This window comes from Suillus clintonianus (assembly GCF_016758775.1).
Source record: "Suillus clintonianus strain FC179 chromosome Unknown DEU56scaffold_63, whole genome shotgun sequence".
Classification (NCBI taxonomy): Eukaryota; Fungi; Basidiomycota; class Agaricomycetes; order Boletales; family Suillaceae; genus Suillus; species Suillus clintonianus.
Genome location: NW_024539287.1, coordinates 56228 through 78826, shown reverse-complemented (window position 1 = coordinate 78826; position 22599 = coordinate 56228). Strand labels below are relative to the sequence as shown.

The 22599-nt window shown below is 48.9% G+C and overlaps 6 protein-coding genes across 6 annotated transcripts; 4 read left to right on the top strand and 2 right to left on the bottom strand.

Moving 5' to 3' along the window:
* Positions 1 to 3522: 3522 nt before the first annotated feature.
* On the bottom strand, positions 3523 to 4662 carry DEU56DRAFT_915095 (uncharacterized protein; the record flags this gene model as incomplete). The annotated part of the gene is made up of 1 exon (XM_041357695.1): positions 3523 to 4662. The coding sequence occupies one exon, from the start codon at positions 4660 to 4662 to the stop codon at positions 3523 to 3525; it is 1140 nt and encodes a 379-aa protein (XP_041205956.1).
* Positions 4663 to 7743: 3081 nt separating this feature from the next.
* Positions 7744 to 8505, bottom strand: DEU56DRAFT_758099 (uncharacterized protein; the record flags this gene model as incomplete). The annotated part of the gene is made up of 5 exons (XM_041350204.1): positions 7744 to 7788; positions 7845 to 7926; positions 8056 to 8174; positions 8229 to 8393; positions 8503 to 8505. 5 exons carry the CDS (start codon positions 8503 to 8505, stop codon positions 7744 to 7746), a joined length of 414 nt encoding a protein of 137 aa, XP_041205955.1.
* A 198-nt stretch (positions 8506 to 8703) lies between these two features.
* DEU56DRAFT_956451 (3-hydroxy-3-methylglutaryl-coenzyme A reductase) lies at positions 8704 to 9125 on the top strand (the record flags this gene model as incomplete). The annotated part of the gene is made up of 1 exon (XM_041359242.1): positions 8704 to 9125. A coding segment is annotated over exon 1 (399 nt), but the record flags the coding sequence as incomplete, so codon positions are not given.
* A 1006-nt stretch (positions 9126 to 10131) lies between these two features.
* DEU56DRAFT_872472 (uncharacterized protein) lies at positions 10132 to 14196 on the top strand (the record flags this gene model as incomplete). Its single annotated transcript, XM_041355785.1, has 21 exons — positions 10132 to 10243; positions 10299 to 10391; positions 10446 to 10707; positions 10755 to 10845; positions 10918 to 11367; positions 11422 to 11556; positions 11609 to 11740; positions 11795 to 12046; positions 12100 to 12158; positions 12214 to 12281; positions 12334 to 12455; positions 12511 to 12546; positions 12596 to 12653; positions 12703 to 12889; positions 12942 to 13517; positions 13580 to 13682; positions 13733 to 13757; positions 13810 to 13845; positions 13901 to 13919; positions 13969 to 14052; positions 14106 to 14196. The coding sequence occupies 21 exons, from the start codon at positions 10132 to 10134 to the stop codon at positions 14194 to 14196; spliced, it is 2991 nt and encodes a 996-aa protein (XP_041205953.1).
* Positions 14197 to 18633: 4437 nt separating this feature from the next.
* DEU56DRAFT_956444 (uncharacterized protein) lies at positions 18634 to 19269 on the top strand (the record flags this gene model as incomplete). Its single annotated transcript, XM_041359241.1, has 1 exon — positions 18634 to 19269. One exon carries the CDS (start codon positions 18634 to 18636, stop codon positions 19267 to 19269), a length of 636 nt encoding a protein of 211 aa, XP_041205952.1.
* Positions 19270 to 20621: 1352 nt separating this feature from the next.
* DEU56DRAFT_816930 (uncharacterized protein) lies at positions 20622 to 21151 on the top strand (the record flags this gene model as incomplete). The annotated part of the gene is given in 4 exon segments (XM_041353884.1): positions 20622 to 20759; positions 20818 to 20995; positions 21039 to 21048; positions 21059 to 21151. Coding segments are annotated over 2 exon segments (269 nt in total), but the record flags the coding sequence as incomplete, so codon positions are not given.
* Between the last annotated feature and the right edge of the window lie 1448 nt (positions 21152 to 22599).

Genomic DNA, 22599 nt, shown 5'->3' with positions numbered 1-22599 from the left:
CTCAGCCACCCTACCACTTCTCCGTGGTGTCACCGCGTTGGCTTCCTCGCCAACCAATACAGGCATGGTGACCAAGCCATCCATCTCCGGTGGAGGTATGTCCTCGTCATGGGTGACATACTCACTTCCCGCCCTAACTGTTCCAGGAGAATCAAAGTTATATATGTGCGACAGCGCATCTGGCAGCACATTGAGCTCGCCCTCTACATACTGGACGGTAAAGTCAAACTCCCCTGTCTTCTCTAACCACCGGGCCTGCCGTCCTGACACCCCTTTTTGGTTCAACAGGTGTATAAGACTTTTGTGGTCTGTTAGCCACATGAAAGGTGTGCCCTACAAGATGTCCTGATGACGCAACATTGTCTCCACCCCAGCCAACAACTCCTGTTCATGAACAGGGTAGTTGCACTGGGCGGGATTCATCTTCACAGAGTAGAAGGCCGCTACGCGCGCCTTCTTCCAGTCCGTACCCTGGGCTACAACCCCTCCAACACCAGTGGGGCAGGCATCCATCATCATCCAGATGGTGGGCTTGCCTTCCCCGTATTCAAGTGGTACTCTGTGGTGAGTCGCACATGCCTCCACATGCTGTTTCACCTGATCAAATGCACGTTGTTCAGTGTCTCCCCACCTAAACGGTACCGTATCCCCGCATACTGCGGACAATACCCCCAACGGCACGCGCACCATGAAGATGTCGTCTGCCAGGTATCCTATGGCCCCTATGAAGTCGCGGCACAAGTCGCGATTGGTGGGTACCTTCCAGTTAAGTACCTTGTCAACTTTATCTGGGTCCATACTAATTCCATCGTCATTCACAATGTGCCCCAGGATTTTCATTTCGCTGCAGAGAAACTTCAACTTTTTCTCACTCAAGTAGAATTGTTCTCGCTCGAGTATTCGTATTACGGTGTGTACGTGCTTAACGTGGTCATCCAATGTGTCAGAATAAATGATAATGTCATCTAGGTATACATCTAGGAACACGCCTATATATTCCCCGAATATATAGTTCATCAAGGCTTGGTAGGTCGCAGGGGCGTTGCAGTCCCCCTGCTGTAGCACATGGCTCACCATGTTACCGTCTGGGGTGGTCATTGCTGTACGAGGTACGTGCTCCGGCACCACTCTTATTTGCTCGTATGCGTCCTGACCATCCATTAGGGATCTGTGCGGCTTTCTCGCTACCCGCCTTAATATGCCCTCCATATCAGGGAGGGGGGAGGTAAGTTTCTTTGTGTTTTTGTTGCGCTCCCTCAAGTCAATAACTGTTCTGAGTCGATCCGTCCCAGGTTTGTGAATAAATAGCATCGGGACTGTATTCCCCGCACTAGTCATCTCCCATCGCCCCGGCGCTAGGTACGACCGCCGTTTCTCAGCCCATTGTGGGCACATCGGTTCCGGGCATCGAGAAGGACACCATGGGTAGATTTTCCCCTCGTCTATTAGGGGTACTGTGTGGTTTATAACCCTTAACGGCGGTAAGCCTGTCTCTGACGCTTTGGCGCACAATGGTTTTGCTAACACTTTCAGATGTTCACGCGCCTTATCCACCCTTTCATTGTATACCTCTGCGGCACGCGATTCCAGCGTGGTCACCCCCTCTCCTTTTAACGGCTGGGGTCGTATGCTCTCCAGAATCACACGAGGTGCATTAAATCCTATTGTTACACTGTGCTGGTACAAGAACGGCGTGCCCAATATTAAGTCATAATTTTGTAGGTTAATTACATCAAAGTACCGAGGGTAGTCTGTCCCTTGGTACTGAAAACGGACACTCTTCCCGTAATTCACCTTCGACCTTGAACCTTGGACCGCCAACTGAATAGTTAGGGGCTTCTCCAGTACTGTAAGTTTCGCGTGAACTTGTTCTGCTGTTGTTAATGACATAAAGTCTGCCAGTGATCCTGTATCAATTAACGCCCGCACAGGTCGCCCATTGACGTGCACGACGACTACTATGGCTTTGGGTATTGCCCTTGCAAAGTCACGTGTTGTTGACGAATTGCGCTGTAGTGCCGGGTATGTCCCCTTGGTCACTTGGATGCCGTTTACACTAACCAGGTGTTGACTAGGTAACCTGGGGTTTCTGTCCTCGTACACCTTTACCAACTCCCCGAAGTCCAGCCATTCGCCAAGAACCTTGGTGAGTGTCTGCTGGTCGGGTGTGGTTGGTTCAAACAGCTCAGTGAGTCCAGCATACATCCATCCCTTTGCCTCTAATAGGTCGTTATTGACCATTATAGTGGTCTTTCGCAGGTGACGGATGTACCAGCGAGCTGGATCCCACTCCCACTGACACACAACACCCCGGGGTAATATTGCTTGGAAGGCAAGTGCATCGTCTACCACCTGGTAGCTACTGTCAGGTGTCCTCTGACAGCAGAATCGCCTCCTTGTCCGCGCAGATCTTCCGCCCTTAACCTTGGGGCAGTAGGTGTTCAGCCACCAAACGATCCTTTCTGACACGGGGTCTCCCATTGCCTCTCGATAGTTAGTCCGTTCTCGGTCAGTCTGTCGTAGCCACACTTTTGGGTGCCCACATGCTAACCCAAGGTGTATCCAGTACGCGCTATCTACTTTAAAGTGTGGATTCTCCAGTTTTTCCCTAGGGACTGCAAGGTGTATTCCACGGTCCTTGTGTAAGTGATCCACTATATTATATATCTCGTCTGATTCTCTATAGACGTGGAACCTATCTGGGTCATCCCATTGTTGAGTAGGGTCTCCTATTTCATCCCCAGGGTACTTAATTCCTTGCAGCAAATCCATGGCGCGTCTGGCAGTAGGATCTCTGATTCCTCCTGGACGGTAAGTCCCACTGGACTTAGGTGAGTCGCGTTGTTCTTCCTCCTCAAGGTATAGGTTTACTGATCCTAGATACAACTCGTCCTGAGTGGGCGAAGAATCCACGAGGGCCCGTAGCCGTTCTGTATCCCCGGGTTCAATATGAACTCCAAAACTGGGGACACCAGGCGGCTTGTTGATAGATGGTGAGTCCACTTTAAATATTGTTCTCTTAGGGCAATTTCTTGATAAATGCCCTGTCTCCTTGCAGCTATAGCACCGGCCCTCAGCACTAAATCTCATTTTCTCCTCAGTGGATAGGGGTGTGGTTTGTTTTCCCTCCTTAGGACGCTCCCATCCCTTAGGGCGGTTCTGGAACTGTGGGGGACTTCCTCCACCTGGTTTCCTAGGTGGGTACCCTCCTTTTGTCCTTTGTGTTCTGTCGAGACGTGATCCTACCCCCTTCATATGTACCACTGCCGAGCTATGTATAGCCGATGGTCGTTCCTTCTCCTTTCGCGAGGGCACTTGGTCACATCCAGCTGGTACAGAGTGAGCAATCTCTATAATCTCTGCTGTCGCTTGTACTGACTTGAACGTTGATACCTCTGGGTTCAATTCTGTCTTCCAGAGTTCCCTCTGGATTTCGGGCTTTAACCCTGTCCATAGTCGACTGACCCGATCACGCTCCTCAACATCTCCTATCATATTCCATAGTTCGTTTAGTTCATACACTTAGTCTCTTACTGACTTATCGTTTTGAAAACAGTGTTTCAACTTCTCTCGCTGCTTCATCCGAAAGTTAATCAGGAAGCAGTAGTTGAAGAGTTCTGTAAAGAACCCCCTCAGGCGCCATTGGTAAGGGTCTCCCGATACCTCTCTAATGTAAAACTCATGCGCTTTTCCCTTTAGGAAGTGCGCGAGCACGAACACCTTCTTTTCAGATTTCACCTTGCCGTCCTCCACATACACGGTGCCCTCTGTAATGAACCTATGGTAAGCACGGGAATCTATTGTTCCATCATACACAGTGGGTGGGATGGGTTTCAAGGTAGTCTTAGTCCTTTTTGATTTCTTGGACTTACTTCGTTTCTTAGAAGTCTTTCTCTTCCTGGGTGGACGGTCATCTTCACTCGAGGAGCTCGTACTCTCCGACGATTCTGACTCACTCGATGATGATGAGGATGACGACGACGAGTCATCTGGATCGTCAAGATCGATCCTTCCCAGCGCCTTCCCAATGTAAGACTCAGGTGCCACCTGGTGCACTGGCTCCATCGTTTGAGGGGTGCGGTTCCTTACCCTGGGTTCTTTCGAGGGTTGCACTACCCTATTGATCATTCTGCGCACAGGATCAGCCCCTCTTCCCTCGACAGGTTCGGTATGTTCAACCCCCTTCTGGGGTTTAAAACTCTTGTTTCTACTAACCGCTTTGAGTTTTATCTCATACTCCTTCCTCAGACAGTCTTCGGCAGCTCGTACTGCCGCTTCGACCATTCGTTGAAGGTCGCTTGGCTCGTTGCCCCCTTCGTTAAGTCGAGACAACTCTGGTCTGGAGGATACTCCCTCATAAACATTGGGTAAGTCCCCTCCTGCCGACTTCATTGCTTTATACGAAGCTAACGCTGCCCTCTGAGCCTCTAGCTCATATTCTGTACCATCAAGGTCTAACCCTCCCCAATTCCGGGGGTCTGGACCTTTCCCTTTCGATGGTCCCTCCACCTGGGATTCATTATCCCATGTCACCCTCGTGACATGCCTATGACGGATAGAATCATCTCGTCGAGCCAGTTGGTCTTGATCCGCTTCGGTGAGTCGCTCTTCTGCTCTCCCGACCGTTTTCCTTTGTTCACTGGTCAACGCCTTGGGTCTCATGGCCTGTTCCTTAGTGCGCTTTCGTGGGTCGCGATTTCTTTTATTCGCGACTGTTATCCAAGGCGGGTTTTACGCTGAAAGCGTAGACTCAGGTAAGAGCTCTGTACTAAGTCTCAGATGAGATGAAGATAATGCAGAGGTTCATTTATCGTTATTGTTGGAGTCAAGACTTGGTGACAAGAGTCAGTAAGAGAAGACAAGACTAATGGTATCGATCGAGTATAGACACTAAGACGAAGAGTCTTAAGTGAAATTGTATATGAGAGTGATCTTGCTCAAGGAAGGTCTATCAGAATACTGAGTAGATTCAAGTTAGAGAATACAGGACAAGATGATCGACTACTTATAGGTAAAGGTTACTTCAGGGCAAGACTACCGAGGCAATGGTAAGGGTACAGGGTACAAGATAAGAGATACAAGATAAGACGGCGATCAAGGATGCTGTACAAGAAGATGATAGAATCGTCATAAGGCAGTACAAGATAGGGAAAAAGATAGGGGGGTCCGGTCCGAGGCATGTTATCGTAACAGCGGGTTGTTTTCCTCACCGGACTCACTAGTGGACTCCTCTTGCTCACTCGCTGTTTCATAGATGGCGATTGATTTCTCAAAAGGTAACTGTACACTAGAATTCTCAGGGGTATCTACAGCGCTAACTGCTGATAGTTCTATCTCCCTGCCAGTCCGAAGATCTGGCGAGGGGCTTCTTGTTCTGACCACATCGCTGTATAGGCGTGTGGATTCAGGAATGGTGGTATCATCACTGAGTGCCTCACTGGGCGCCTCAATAGGGATTGGTGGTGACTGTTTGACAAGGGACTTCGTCTCATCGACGTTGGTCCCATTTGTCAGTCGCCTCGCGCTGTCTAACAATTTAGCAACAAATTTATCAAAGTCGCCCCGGGGCGTACCTCAGTGTTTTTTACTGGGGACGCGTCTGAATTAGCCCTTTGTCGGGCGGAATGAAGGTTGTAACGGGTTCGGGTAGTAGTTGACATTTTCACTGATCGATGAACGTGGTGGGCCGGACCCGTCGTCGAAGTGATGTCGAGTAGAAAGTTTAATAGAGATAAGCTAGTAAAATAGACTTGATTGAAGGCTAAAAAATATGTGACGCTTGCTCGAAGGGTAATGCTTGAGTAATTGGCACAAGGTAAGAAGAGTATTCCCACAACGCAATAGCCAGGTAAAAGTCTGGGTTGATTGGAAAAGAACTAGTGCTTCAGTACAGTGGGTATACTACTTAAGTAGGTATCTAGTACTTAGCCCGTGATAGATAAATCATATGTAAAAGAAACAATAATCACAAGTCAAGGGTATATGCGCTCCTCCGCTGTCATAAGCGCCTATCTGCTGTAAATCTGATTGCATCATCGATATTTGTCAGCTTCGTCACAATGTTATTGCTAACTTAAGTTACATCCGCCTATGTCGCCTCAAAGAGATCTGATCAGAAAAGTAGCTCCTCTATCACAAACAGTAACCTTGGGGAGGTTCAACAAGTTACAATTCCTACACTTTGCGTGTCAAAATCGGAGGGAAGGCTGGAGACCCAGTGTGTTGTGCTTGATATTGATATTTACATCCTTGCGCCTCAAACTCGTATAGGAACTCACAACAGAACCGACCCACACAGATCACAGGCATCCTCCGACTCCATTCTGGCTTAGACATCGAAGCTCCATGATGCGCTGTAGAGAGTTATATCTCTACAGGGCTCATATCCCCACATTTGTACGTCGACCTCATCCCTATCCCCATGTATTACCAGTCCTATAGAGCCACGTGCGACATGCGCGACCTTCCGCGCTCCTCCGCAGAGCACGCGACACATCAGCAACATTCCGCACCCTTCCGCGATCCGGCGCATTGATCGGAATACCCTCCCATGTCCTGTCCTGTCTGTCCGGTACCATTGGTGCGTACTCTCACTGTCATCTCTGTCTCTGACCACATCCAGGGTCTTGTTACATACTGTTACATACACATCCGCTCCCTATACGCTTCCGCACAGCCTATCCGCTTCCCTTACATTTTATTACCCTGAGAGCGCGCGTAGCGACCTACATATCTAGAAGGCTTGGAGGATTTTCGGACTTACTTACTTTTCCCTTACTTGGACTCACTATCTGTTTTCTGCTTAGTTGTGCATATAGCGCTAATAACATCACTGCATTTGTCTATCATCTCCTTACTCTTGTGAAGACTCGCCTTATAAGTCAAGGGGTCTGCCTATTATCTTCCGTCGCCGTTCCTCTACTCCGCGCATACTGCGTGCATTCCGACTCTTCCGCACGACTCGTGTGTCCCGCGCATTCGTCGCATCAGCCCCGCGCGTTTCCGCACGCCTTCGCATTCTTCCAACTCGAGCCTTTTCTTGATCCCTCTCATCATTTAGAGAGATTGCCTCAGTAGCATCCCCTAAGGGACGAATCTACTAAGCTCGCCTCTCGAGGTAGATATTCTTGTGACTCCCTGAAGTTCGCATCCCTATTTCCTCACCCACGGCGCGTTGAACTTTGGGTTTTGGAATGCTGAGAAAGATAGAGCAGGGTTTCTGCTTTTGTGAAGACTCAAGCACCTTCCTTGATAAATATGTGCAGATCGTTCTAAAGCCTATAGAATTGAGGAACATGATGTGACTGAAGTATAATGAGATGATGATCTGGAGTTGATCATTGATGTTTATTCTGCTTCGTTCTACGACATGTTAGCTTGAAGGACTCAACTGCATTACAAAACTATGACACAAACCCTTTCCACCAGCACATCAGGAAAACAACCGGTCACTTAATTACATGAAAAGGACAATTAAGTCATTTGAGTGAAAAAGTGCGAGTCACTTAATTAAGCCCACTCCATCTCTGAATTTTCGCTTTTTTCACACTTATTTCACTTAAGAAAGCAGAAAAAGCAGCACAAGCATGTCATTGAAAAGGGCCCCAGCATACAAGAAAGTAAAATAAGCATAAATTAAGGAGACTCCTGGAAATAAAAAGTCAGGGGCTAGCCAAACATACTAGGGGGGAAAGGGTAGGTATGTGGGCAGAAAACGGCGGGGCGGATGATGATGATGGAAATCTACTGTACTAGGGTAGCAGCGATGGTATAGTAACGACTTGTATCCTGCAGCAGCGCTAGATGTCAGCGAGATTTTGAGCAAACGGGATGGAGTTTGTTACCTTGGAGTTCTCGAGGGAGGTGTCTTTGTTAGTGGCATCTAATATGACGCCAGAGGTGTAGATCATGTGTGGGCTGAGGAACCTGTGATGTGTGAGGAGGAGACAATATAGGTTGAAGGGGCGAGGAAGACGGCTCATTGGATGTATTCATTCTACAAATGAACAAAGTTAGTCCTGCATGTCACTCGCTGTAAGCATCAGAAATGCTTACCCAATGCAAAGTGTCCATGTGACGGTACATGGTTGCCGTCGGCAGCAGCACGAGCGCGAGGATGAGGATCGGAGGGAGGGAGTCGATGTGGACTTGTTGGGTTGCGTCGAGGGTTGCCCCTGGGCGTGTTACGGAGGTGACTTGCACAGGACAGTGCGGTTACGCTTGCCCACCTCGAGCCAGCCCTCTTCTTGCACGTTGTTTGCTGGGGCGTTGTTGTTCTGCTGAGTTGGAGCCTGGTTGGGGTTGGTGAGAGATGAGGAGAGCGTTAGAAGCTCTTCTTCGAGCGTGTTGAGGTAGAATCCTAGGAATTCTTCTGCATCTTCTTGATGCCCGCCCTGTCAATACAAGTCAATATTGAAATCGTCAGGAAAGTCCACTCATGCACAGTACTAGACAATGATACCGATAATTGAAGGAACAAAGTCACAGCCAAACGAACAACACCATGGTGGAGGACCTGAGCAGCCTGCTTGGTCTGCTTGTAATTTTCTAAGGTAAAATTTAACCAGACACGTCAACACATCACATGTGTGACGGACGTGTCACATTCGCCTCAAGCAGATGTGTCAACAACAACACCGCATGCGACGAGTTCCTGCCCGACCACTATGCGTTCTTGACACTTCACTTTTTGATCCACTGTATCAACTGTCCTCACCAACGACGCCATGACGCGTAGGCCTGCCATCGACTTCCCTTCCATCGTCATGGCTGCAGAAGCTAAGCTATGGATCGACTCGGAAGAAGGCTTTGAGATCATCCGCGAGGCATTTGATTCAACATCACGTTTCGCCAAGCTTCAACACCTCAAGACTGCCATGGCTGGTCATACCCTCTTCGTTCAGTTCGCGACACGCACTGGTGATGCCATGGGTATGAACATGATTTACAAGGGCACGGAAAAGGTGCTTGAGGTTATTCAGAAGCATTACCCAGAGATGATCACGCTTGCGCTATCAGGGAACTACTGCACGGACAAGAAGCCTGCTGCCATCAACTGGATTGAGGGACGTGGGAAGGGTGTGGTGGCTGAGGCTGTCATTCCTGGGAGGGTTGTCAAGAGTGTGTGTTACCTGGAAGCTATCCGCGCCAAGGTCCCAGAGCTGGTCACGCAGGAGAAGGTGCATCCTGGGTCTACTTGCGAAAAGGAATCGGTTGAACACATCGTTCAAGGTGAGGTCAGTGCTTTTAGTGCTGGCCTTGATGGACCTACCTCTTCCATGGAAACATCGACATGCAATGGCTGATGTTCAAACCGCGACTCGGATTAACGGCAAGGAGCACAGGTGACTTAGTACTACTAGAGTACTACTACCTTTTATTACTTATTGGTTTAATACAACTTTTCTCGCTTTTTTTGGTGGTCTGACTTGTGAGCTTAAGTGTGTCTTAATGCGCTTTTGCAAAAGTCAATTAAGTGGGAAAAGCAGTGTTTTCAGTTGGATTTATTAATTAAAAGTAACATAAGCGGGAAAAAGGGACCGGTGGTTTTCCTGATGCACTGAGCGCTCAGACATGGCTCTGAGCCACTGAAGTTCAAATCCCTACTCGATTGAATTTGTTACGAGAGGGAAGGGAGACGTGTTTGGTTCAAACGTTTGGGCGCTTGTGGACGGATGCTGTAAATGGCAAGTCTTCAATTCCATAATGTTGCGAAAGTCTCAGCGAGGCCATGAGCCACACGGCGTCTCGACCTTTATAACCCAACGATTCCTGCATCGTGCACACACCATAAATCAGTCTGAGTCTTGCTCCCAGAGCCCAGCTCCAAGCAAATTCAAGTCACTGAGTACCATGCCCGTTACACGGAATACACACAAGAAACATAAATTCGAACCATGCTCAAGTCAAGACTCCAGGAAGAGGCCTCACAAGCGCATCATTGTGCGACACGGTGAAGATGTCCATGGTGAACAAGTTGCTATGGCGGATGATGATACTTACGAGTTGTCGAAGCTGGCTGACGCACAGACCCCTATATCGCCGGTACCGGTGGCGGAGGCTGCACAGCTACCATTGACTTCCTCGGAAGCGATTCATTTGACTCCTTTGGCATTTTCATCATCTCCTCCCATGGTACTGACAGCAAAGCCTTTGAAAGGCCGTAAGAGATTCAGTGCTGATCTTCACAAGCTGCACACAACCTGTCCATCTGACCTTAATAGGGGAACATGGTCTGCACAAAGTAAGTTAGACTTATCGTTTCCGATCACCAACATCACTAACAGTGGTATTCTTAGGTTTCAGATCAGGAGATGATGACGGCTCAGTAGAGTTCGACCTGATAGAATCTAGAGATCAGGCAAGGATAGTGATGCATCTCTTATGTTCCGGTCAGTCATCATCAAGAAGGGAAGTGTTATCAATACCGATCATCATCCCTATAGACACTTCAGAGTACCCCAACACTCACTTGTTCTTCTGCCATTCCCCAGAACCTGGCAGTTATGGGGAGCAGGTGAAGGAGATTTGTGACAGGGTACTTGACGACAGTCCCAGTACGATACACAAAGTGGCGAAGCATTTCTTGATCAGTATATCTGGTGACGATGACGGCGAAGATGACCACGATTATGATTATGATATATCAATAGATGAGGACATGAGTGCATTCACCAGACCAGAGATCTCTCGCTCAGTCTTGCGCAGGTGTGCCGATATTTACGCAGATAACTATTTCACTTACATCATTGCAGGGACTTTGAAGGCGCTCATGCAGCCGGTTACACACCAGGAGCTATTTGGAGTGGTAGCAGCGAGTTCTTCTTGACAGTCTCTGTTCCTGTGGTGTAATTAACTGACAAAATTCCCGCTCACGTCCTAATGTCTTGGGATAAACAATTCCTACTTCCTCGCCAGCATCTCGTGCTGGTTATTTCTGGATTTTGGGGTGTCTATCCACCTGTTCAGAGTGATGGGACACTCTCCCCTGCTGCAGTCAATTCTTGCACCTCTTTGAAGTTCTATGTCGGCCTTTCACGACAGTACAAACCGTCAAAGGAACATGTCATCACTTCACTCCGCCAATACGGCCTCCAGTCCGACCAGCATAATGGTGTCGAAGATGGAATGGTCAAAGAATATATCGACGTTGACAAGGATTCCGAAACCGGGCCGGAACAGGATGACGGCGCCTTTGACAAGTTTAGCTTGAGCAGCTCGCTTGAATCATTACTTGACAAGCACTTCCTTCAACTGCTCCGACTTCGACGACAGTTCAAACTTGGATGGGCCTCAGCAGAAGAACTCCACTGGAGATCGCAGGAACTTCAGAAATCGCCTGTGATTCTCGTCAAGGAGATGCAGGAGGTGCGTGTTTATATCAACACAAGTAACTGTCATATTCACATTTGTGATTTCTAGGAACTTCATCAAGCTGACGAGGAGGAGAAACACCTCTCTGGCTCTCGCTACTTGCCTCATGATCCCTTGTACAAACAAGATGATCACATCAACTTGCTCGAGACTGCGTTTGCGTACCTTCTACGTCGATTCACAGTCAGTGCTATTGAGATGGACATTGCGACTTGCACTGATCTATTATCAACAGCTCTGCAATCGTTATTGCATCGTCTGTCACAAAAAACTTAATTCTGACTTCAAGGCGCTAAAACCCTATGTTTGCAATTCTGGTTTATGTGCATACCAATATTACAGCCTCAACTTTGGTCCCTCTCAAGAGGTCAGTAACTTTGCACCCGAAATATCATCGGCAATTACTTATTAACTCATTGAGTATGACATCTGCAAGAAGACTGAGATGGTAGATCTCCTGGTTTCCCTCACTTATGTTGCTGCTGTAGAACAAGTTCTTGACGAGCCCCTTCCGCGTGGCTTATTATTGAAAGTTCCCGACCCCGAAAATAGAACCCCCACGTGTGACTTCGATACCTTGACTGTTAGCGACATGCACATTACAATCATGAAACTCATCGACACACTGCCTTCAGTTCGAATACATCTTTTCATTGCCGACGTTAATGCTCAAGTCATCACAGATTCAGGACATGAAGAAACACCTTGAGAACAGGGACTAACAAGCCGAAGTTGAAAGACATGGACCCCTCGATCTTGCCCGCTGCGTGGTCTATCTTGTGTTGGTCAATTGAATGCTTTTGAGTCACTGATGCAGTTTATTCAATCCATCTCATTTAGGTGTGTTGCCTCTTGCACAACGCACCTGCAAGAGTTAACTGAAGAGGAAGATCAAGTACAGAATATAGGTATGTGCTATTAGCTCGTTTTCGTTTATTCATTTAATTGGTGACGGTATAGGCTCTCAGTGGCAACAATTCCGCTTCATGGTCGGTGCACCTGATAAAGAAGCAAAGTTCAAACATGCCTTGGAGCAGGAAACACGTGTAGATCCTAATGCGAAGAAGTACCCCACTCTCTATGTATGCGTCTTTGTACTTTCGTCAGTTACAATGTTTTCTTACTACAGCGCAACAGGCTTTCCATGGGTCACCTCTGAAGAACTGGCATTCGGCAAGTTATTCGAGAGCCCCCGAATGAAACCACTGAGATGTTTTGATAGATCATACAGCACGGACTGTGGTATGAGACCATCGCACATGGCCATTCATACGGAGATGGCAAGTAGACAATCCCATAATCGATGATAATGTATCTTATCTTGTTCAGGTGTCTACTTCGCCAAGGACGATGTTGTTTCGATGGGCTCCTATGCCACGATCAGCTCACTGTGTTGGAAGAATAGCACGATTGTCCCTTCAGCTTGCGTAGCTCTCGCTGAGATCATCAATCTCCTGCAAAAATTTACCTCGCAAAATCTGTTTTATGTAGTAAAGCAAACAGAATGGATTATGTGGTAAGAATGATACTTCAGTTTGGTCATCAAGGACTGACAATCTTGATTGTAGTCGATACCTACTAGTCAACACGTTCAATAGCTTGCATCCTAATGAACAGATCATCGTCACTGCCGCCACCCCCACCAAGTCAAACATCCGGAACGTTCCTTTTGTCAAACACAATCCTCATCGCCGTCCACTACTCTCGAATGCCCAAGTCGAGATCCCACAGCCTTCATACAAACTTGAGAAACTTCTCAGGCTTTGCCAAGACGCATACATCCTGCCTGATCTCAATGAGGACGACAACGCTGTGTTTAACGCACCAGATGAAGAGGAAGCGAAGCTGAGGAGCAGCATACCACACGCCAACGGAAAACCAAAGCGAGATTGGGTACACAATGCGAGCTGGGTGGAGAAGAACATCGACCTCTTGTTGCCTCCGCCTGCTGATTCGACCCCAGGCGCGACAATGGCGCTACAAAAAGAGTACAGGGCAATGATGAAAGAACAGGAGGGCGCGGACTCACTTGCTACTTTGGGATGGTACATGCCTCCAGAGTTCAATGAGAACTTGTTCCAGTGGGTGGTGGAGATGCATTTGTTTGATCCTGATTTGCCTATTGCGAAGGATTTGAAGTCAAAGTGAGTTTGGGCTGCCTGTTTGAGTATTGGACTGTGCTGATGGGTCATTCGTCTTTTACAAGGGGTGTCAATTCGCTTGTTTTCAAGATATGTTTCCCGCCAATGTTCCCTCATTCTCCTCCGTTCTTTAGACTCGTGATGCCTCGCTTCCTTCCTTTCATGCAGGTACGAGGTGAAGGATTCATATTCTTGGTGTAGCTGACTGTTGGATCTAGGGTGGAGGTGGTCACGTTACTGCTGGTGAGTATCACTGAAGTGTTATTGTTGCACCGGCTTACTGGTATCTATACAGGGGGTTCTATTTGCATGGATCTTTTAACATCAGCTGGTGAGTCGCGAGTCTCACTTGAGTCTCGACAGCACGTACTGAGGCAGTTCTTTAGGATGGCTTCCAAGCTACAAGTTCGTATCTCGCAAGATATCTTTCATGCTGATCTGACACGCCTCATAGCATCGCATCCGTGCTCTTACAGATCAAGCTTGCCATCTCGAGCACCGATCCTAAACCTGCGCAGCTAGCCCATAATTGGGATCAGTATGTGTTCTCGCCTGCTAGATAGAGGATCCAAGTTCTGACCTTTTTTAAAGACCGTATCATCCACATGAGGCATTGTCAGGGTATACGAGAGCGGCCGCTATGCACGGTTGGAAGGTACATTCGTCCTTCATTTCGCTATGATGCCCTTTGACGATGCTACTTTCAGGTTGCAAATCTAAGGGAAATGGAAAGACTTGTCACCCAGGGTTGAAGTGAGCCTAGATGCCGTTGTGCGAGTATATTTGTGTGAATCTGGAGTTTTGGCAATGGGCTTCACCCACTTTTGATTTCTCCACCTGTGTATTTTTTTTGGGACTTCGTATTGGAAATTGTGAATGTAGTGTTATGTAAACTGACTGAATACTTTCGATCTTCTGACAGGGTACACCTCCTGCCCAGGCCCAAGAGCGTGCGATGTTGGGTTTCGGGTTGATCCGTCGTGGCAAATCCCTCTTCCAGTGAATCCAGCATCCATCCACGATATGCATTACTCCGGTACATCACCAGCACTTCTCGTCTTTTGCCAACCTTTTACGACACTTGATACATAGAGCGCTTTGGTGACTTGTAAGCTGCAGGCGCCTATCGCGTTCAATCTCCGCGCTAAATATCTCAGCAAACTACATGTTTTGCCGCTGCATTTTTCCCACCTTTTGCTTTCATTGAGTATATTAGTGGTACTCAAAATAAGATTTAAAACTTGTTGGAAACTCGCCTAGAGCACGGCTAAACCCTTCCAACACGGCTAAAGGTATCGGCTTGACGACTACAATTGAAAGTCAGGCCGGCATGGCACGGCAGAGTTTCAATCCATGCCTGCTGCCCGCCAACGTGTTCGCTGTTCTGCACGGCTCAGAGGCAACGCTCGAGTTACTCGAGCGAGCTCAACGACGATGGACCTTCAAGAATCCCCCTCCGAAGGACTCCCTCCAGAAACATCTGGACCCAGGATGTCAATCCAGTGGCAAAGTGAACATGCCCTTACTGACATCCTGGTGAACTACCTAACCACCCATCCCACTGACTGCAAGATCCTGTTCTATTCCGAGGGGAAGAAGAAATCGGCTCTCGTCAACAACCCCCCCTCTAACAGGGACAAAGGGGACGTATATGGCGCCATCGCCCACCTCATATTCGCCGATCACATCAAGTACCGCTCCGCATACCGCCACAATCAAAAGAAATTCAGTGATTCGGTCTCCAATCGCATCATAAGGTAAGTCTTCTCGTCTCATTTTTATTCACGCATACACTAACAAAAAATACATCAAGCCTTAGAAATAAGTACAAGAAGCACAAGAACAAGTTCACCGCCACTGGCGCTGGCATCATGCCGCTCGATGGGCCGTCTGCCCAAAATCTTCTACGTGAGTTCGTCTTCCCTTTTTTTTTAGTTAACGGCTGATTTATTTTTATAGAAGTCGTATGTGCGGACCTTCCATGGTACCAGGACCTCGACTCAATCTGGCACGGCAATCCCGCCATGGCGGCAAAGACACATTCACGCACATCTGCCCCCCAGCCCATACCCAGCCCCAGCCCATACCCAGCCCCAGCCCCCAGCCCATACCCAGCCCCAGCTCCCAGCGCACATCTGCCCCCTGGCCCATACCCAGCCCCAGCCCACAGCCCATATCCAGCCCCAGCCCCCAGTGCACATCTGCCCCCTAGCCCATACCCAGCCCCAGCCCCCAGCGCACATATGCCCCCCAACCCATACCCAACCCCCAGCGCGGATCCGCCACCCAACCCATACCCCCCCCAAAACGCATATCCGCCCCCCAACCCATACCCAGCCCCCAGCGTGGATCTGTCCCCCAACCCATACCCCCCCCAAAACGCGTGCCCGCCGTTCCACCTTCCTGGGCTCGACAAATCCGACGACATCGACATCACCGACGATTTCGGACGCGCTGATGATAGCGCTGGTCCGTTTTCCGCCCCCATCGACGGCGACGACAACAACATGATGGACGCTGATGCTGGCACCCACACCAGCCCTTCCCGGGCTGCGGGTAAGAAGCGCCAGTTGCCTTCTTCCCCGTCCCCTCCTCCTCACCCCCCCCCACCCGTTTGAAATGCCCCCGAAGTCCCCGGCGTCATTTTACGACAGTCGGGCAGCCTTTGGGGCGCAGAGGCCGATTTCTTGTGGGGGCCGACGCAAGGCATCGACCGACATGTCCCGCAGCATGTCGACACCATCATCCACGACTTGCAACACCACCACCTCCTCATCTGACTACAACATGTCCCCCACCCCGCAAACGTCGCAGCAAACGAGCGCCGGCTCCAAAAAGAAGAAGGCGAAGTCCGACGTCGCTCAACAGATCGACCACGTCCAGGACGAGATCGAGAGCCTGCATTCGGACGCGAGGTCACGCCACGACCAGAAGCAAGAGCGCTTCCTTGCGAAGCTCGACGCCAAGACCGAACACCATCGCGACACGAGGAAGTATGAGTATCTGCGCAGCGTGCGAGAGCATGAGGCCTCGTTAGCAACCGCCAACCATCAGTGTGAGCAAGAGAAGCAGAATGCTGAGATCTGTCTTCGCGAGACTGACATTCGAGTGCACGAAGCTCATTCACTGGTGCTTGATAAGGAGGCTGAAAACCTCCGCCTCAAGATCAAGTTCCACCAGATGACACAGGGCAACAGGTCAGATGGAGGTGTATGAGTTTTTCGTCTCGTTTTTTTCATTTGTTCTTGCTACCATATGTTTCTTTTGTTGTTGTTTTTGTGTTCTCATTGTTGCATGTATGTTTTTCTCCTACACTAGTATCTTATTCAAGTTGATGTTACATAGGTACATATGTGTTGTACATTTAGTAGTAGTACATGTCAAGTAGTACATGTGAATGTGATCCTTATCCTGCTCTCCTTTGTGCATTAGATTGAGGACTGTCAAAGAGCTCATCCATTAGCCTTGCACAAGTAGCCTGACCTGGAGTGCCATCATATGTCCTGTCACCAACTACTTCATCACCATCTGGAGCCTCATACTCTTGAGGAATGAAATCTTCGCCCTCTACACGAGCCCACTTTAGAGAACTCTCGTATGTTCCATCCTGTTTTTGATGGTCGGTTTCGAAGCGGATGATCATGTTGTGCAGGATGATACAACACTTAATCCACTGCACAACAAACTCGAGGTCTTTCTCGGTCTGAATTCTGAACCGTAGCTCTCGAAGAGACTGGAACCGTCCCTTCAAAACAGCAAATGTGTGTTCAACACGAACACAAATCTAAATAAATGTAAATCAATTGAAAACCACCAAAAAAAAACATACCTTAGAGAGGTGATAATTGAATGTCTTCTGGTTCTTCGTCAGCCGTCCATTGCGAGGCTTCTTGAAAGGGGGAATACACCATGGTTCCAATGGATAAGCACTGTCCGCCCAAACCCAATGACCATCAGGCAGAAGATCAGCGTGCTCGTTATAGAGGCGAGTGGATCGAAAAGCGAATGCGTCATGGACGCTCCCAGGATGACCGAGAGAATAATCAACGATCAGGAGGTTGTGGGGTAAGATGACTGCCTAGAATCAAATTAATTTTTGCACATGAAGATGACAAAAAAAATGTTACCTGACAGCCAAGGGAATACTTCGACTTCCTATCATAAAATGTCTCACCATAATAACCCGGTTTCGTGAACAGATCTATGGTTGAGCCATCAATGGCTAGAAAACCACCTCTCCACTCTGGACAAGTACGTGACTCGGCAAATTTGCGAGCCAGGTCACTATCCTCAGAGTCACCTGCTGGGAAGCAGGTAAACTGATCATGGGCATCGAGCACCGCGACCATCACACGATTAGTGCAATTGACCACTTACCCGACACTCACGCCTGCCCATTGAGCGACATCCTCGAGAGAAATGGTATTGCCATAGTGGCCTGCACGATTAAGAAAAATGGCAAGCTGGATGGAGACGGGGAGCTGAGGATTGTTGGACTGGTTCTGGAAGATAGGGTGATTAGAGATATGATCGAGGATATCATCGAAGATCTCCGGGTTGACACGAAGTTTCTGCCGAAACAAGTGAGGGCGATGTTCCTCGTGGTGAACCAGCATGTGAAGTTGAGATGCTCGTGGAGGAGGCTCATTGGGCTTGTGGAGTACACGTGCCCTCTTAACCTCATCACGAAGAGCAGCGATGGTGTCCTGGAGCCTGCCGTAAGGTGCAGCGATGTCATCGGATTCGTCACTGGAAGAATCCGCAATCCCCATCCCAGGGGAGAGGGGAAGGGGAGAGATGGGAGAGAGGGGGGATTGAGGGGATGGGGAGCTAAATGACAGGCTGAAAGAGTCGTCATGATCATCGCCTGAAGTAGAAAGCGAGTTCGAGTCAGAGTCGGTATCAGACTCAAAGTCCGACCAGTCGTCCAGCATATCCTGATACTGCAACCTAGCCACGGAAAGTGCAGCCTGATCGACAATATTCAGGAGGTCTTTACGAGTGGATGGGCGAGGCATAGTTATGGTGGGGGGCTATGGTGCGTGTGGGATCAAAACTCCTATCTGCGTGTATATGTGACGCAGTTTTGAGCGGAGTTTAAAAGTTGCGGAAAGTTCCGATGTTTCGTCTCGCACTGTCTATTCTTATCCAGATCCCACACGCATCCCACCTGACCAGCAGCGCCTTACCTTCGCTGGAAAGCAGCTTGAAGATGGCCGTACTCTCAGCGACTACAACATCCAGAAGGAGTCTACCCTTCGCTCAGTCTTGCGTCTCCGTGGAGGCATGCAGATCTTCCCCCCTCAGCGACTACAACATCCAGAAGGAGTCTACCTTCACTCAGTCTTGCGTCTCCGCGGAGGCATGCAGATATTCCTCCCCCATCGCGCATCTGCCTCTCAACACATACCCAGCCCCCATCGCACATCTGCCCTCTCAACACATACCCAGCCCCCATCGCGCATCTGCCCTCTCAACGCATACCCAGCCCCCATCGCGCATCCGCCCCCCAAACGCATACCTGCCCCCAGCGCACATCTGCCCCCTAGCCCATACCCAGCCCCAGCCCCCAGCGCAAATCTGCCCCATCGCACATCCGCCCCCCAAACGCATACCTAGCCCAGCGCAAATCTGCCCCCCACATATCCCTCCCAACGCTTATCCTCTCCTTCCCCCCCGCTCTTCCCCTCAGCACTTATTTTGTTCCATCCGGCGCTCCCTACCTACGGCTGATTTCATTGGGGCGGGGCCTTAGTTTTTTTTACAAGTGTATTACTACTACCATTTGAAATACAAGTATGTTGGAGGATCTGCTACTCGTTTTGAAGCTACTAGATTGTGGTTACTTTTTCTATTCTCTCTAAAGTACACTTTCCCCTATGTATATTCACGCTTTGAAAAAAATCACAAGTGTTGTTTTAAAGGTCCGACTTTGTGCCGACTCGTGCCGAGCATGTTCTGTTAAACTTTAGCCGTGTTGGAAGGGTTTAGCCGTGCTCTACGCGAGTTTCCAAAAAGTTTTGGATCTTATTTTGAGTACCACTATTATTCGAATGTCTAGCTCTTGGAGGCATAATTATTTTTCCCAGGCTTCTTCTTGTCACTCTCAGTGTAGAGCGACTCGCGAAGCGCAGAGTATTGTGCCAATGCCACAGCGCTCCATCTATAACGCCACAGGTAATACACATATTCAGGGTCTGGGATTGCAACACGACTCGCGAGTGCCCGGCGCCCATCCTTCATATGCAGCAAATTGTGCCAAGATTGCCTTGATCTCACAGACAGTGGCGCTTCTGTTCGATGGGTCATTGACACGCCTGAAGGTGCAAACAACGAGCCCGCTCCTGTCCACGGCAGGATAGGTTTATTGAAGTTCATATTCGCATGATCTGCATACTCTGGAGTCCACTAAAAATCTCAGGAATGCACCAGTATTGAGCGGAACAACTCGTAAGTCATGATATTGTAACCATCGAGGAGGTTTTGTTCAAGTACTTATTCCACAACAAGATCTATTCATCGTCCTCGGGGGGACCTCGCCGCCACATTATACCACCGCAAACCACCGCGCTTGCTACTATTATGCTCTAGTATGTGGCGCGAGGTCATGCGGGCACTGGGCACCGCTCAGGCCTATCAGATCTCGTCACGAGTATACCCTACTCCTCGTAGTGACGTTTTGCCAAGATCCCACAATTCACTTGATTATTGAATTTCTAGATTGGCACATGGTCAGTGAGTGCGTTTACCACATCACCGCAAATATGAAAACTGGGTGAATAGATCATCATCATAGGAGTTTTACTGCGCCGTACCAAGAGGACTCGCGAAGTGGGTTTGGAAGATTATGCGAATGTGGTCGGGAGAATTTATCTGTGACTGCACTCTCGATGCCTTCCAACTTCCGAGGCATTCAAAGGAATTACATCACGCAACGTGAGCCTGCACTCTCGATACCTTCCAAGGCATTCAAAACAATTACATCACGGAACGTGAGCCGGCATCTGTTTCGTTACCCAGCATCCAGTGATGAAGGGTACGTGCAGATTGTTTGGCTGCCCCCTATACTACTTATGTATAAAAGCCAATATACTAGCTTCAGAACCAGACAACACCAACAAGTTTCAGCCATGAAATTCGCTTCATTCACCACTATGATCGTATCTGCCGCAGTGATGGCTAGCGAAGCTATCGCATCCGAGGACCTGACGGTAACACCCAAGAACCTCCCTTGTAGCAATCCAAGTGAGCACTTCTGCAGCCTACGTGCAGACCTAGACCACATGCTGACGGTTATCCACAGGTCGGTCGGGGTGCTCAACGGGCCTCAAGGGCTACAACGGCGGCAGGGATTTCGGATATTTTTGTGGAGCTAATGGCAAAATTATAGGCTTTACGCCATGCTCATGCACACATTGTTGTAAGGTGACTGGGGATGGAGATGACTTCACGTGTAAGTCTTGAGATTTACTCAACTACACAGTGCCTGAGTGAGTGTGTCCTTCTCGTTGCCTTCCGAGTCGGAGTGCTGATGTGCTTGCTTTCGCCAGTGTATAGAACAATTGGCATGATACGCGCAAGAGGGCGTGAAGGAGTACTGTAGCGTCGTGAAGCGTTTTGGAGCCAATTGAATCATCGCACTGTCTCGTTGTCCAAAGATGCATACTAAAATTGTAATGCCAAATCCATAAACCAGTCGACCCGCTAAGCACTGGAGGTCACTCGCTCCACCTTGTAAGTTGTAACCCGCCAAGGTGTCAACAGTCTCGTCAATTTCACCGTGACTCGCCTTCCCTTCAGTCAACCCCTTACAGTGAAGGATACTCAGCCAGATCCACAATCTATCACGTTGCAAGTACTCCAGCTGACTTGATACTATCCTAATGAACTCCGGACCTACCACCCGCCGTTATCATCGCCGCATTTTTATTACCATTTCAAGCATCGAGCACGCAACCACAGCGATAAGCACCGGCAAAGTCGTGTCACAATCTTGTCACGCCCAGTACATAAGACTCCGACTCGTCCTTTCAGCTTACGCTTTACCTTGAGCTACACCATGCACCACCGCCTTTCCTACCACTCGTTCTCCGTGTCATATCCTTCTTTGTCTACATGCAGTCTTTCACATTCCCAACTCCGAGAATGGCCTTGAGGCCATCCCATCAGTACTACACATACGACCAACCCATTGCTGTTCGATAAAACAAACAAACATACGCGGAAGACAGGCGCGTTCTTAGCGACTCCCCCTCAAACACTATCGTAGAAGCCTTCTTTCACCTCTCATCGATCATCTCCGAGCAAGGACCTCTCTCTGATTCGTTTGAGAGACAAAAAACTGCTCAGAGGTTAGAAGCCGAGAGACTCGAGAACGACAACAGAGCTCTCAAAGACCTCAAGGAACCTACTTTGTGATTTTAGCTTCGTTTTGCAAGCAAAGCTCAACAAAGTAGGTTCCTTGTGCCGATCTGTTTTACTGATGCGTGTGCCGTTATCTAGCTTTGCACCGAGGGAGGGACGAAGCGCGCAAGCAGGCTGCAGGGAACAGAGACTATTTCAATGCGCCCGAGCAGCCTCGGGGACGGAAACAACATCCGTCAAGCAGCCTGAGGGTCACCAAAAGTACTGCAGGGTCAATTCAGTCATCATCTACGTATGGAAGGTAGAGGTGCCCATCAGCGACCGTATGATATCAAAGCTAATTCCTTCTGGTGTAGAGACAATTTTGATATAGGGCATCAAACTTGAACCATACTTGTCCTTTATCCCTCGGGAGTTCTAGACGCAGGTGTAGTCGGCGTTCGCAATAGGGGGAATACGCTGGCTATCCAGTTCTATGGTGGTGTTGTACAAGGAATGCTTCTAAGTCTAAAGCCCAACTTCACGATGTTCGGATCTCTTGTTCCCTTCCTACCATCATGACTACCAGTACGGTCCAGCAGCGATGCGGCCTACTCGATGTCCCTGGCCCCGAAACATTCGAATATATTCCCAATGTAAGTTTATTTGATGTCAGTGGTATGCAACTCATGTATTTTTGTGTATAGTGCATATATATGCGCAATATCCATTGCTCGTAGTC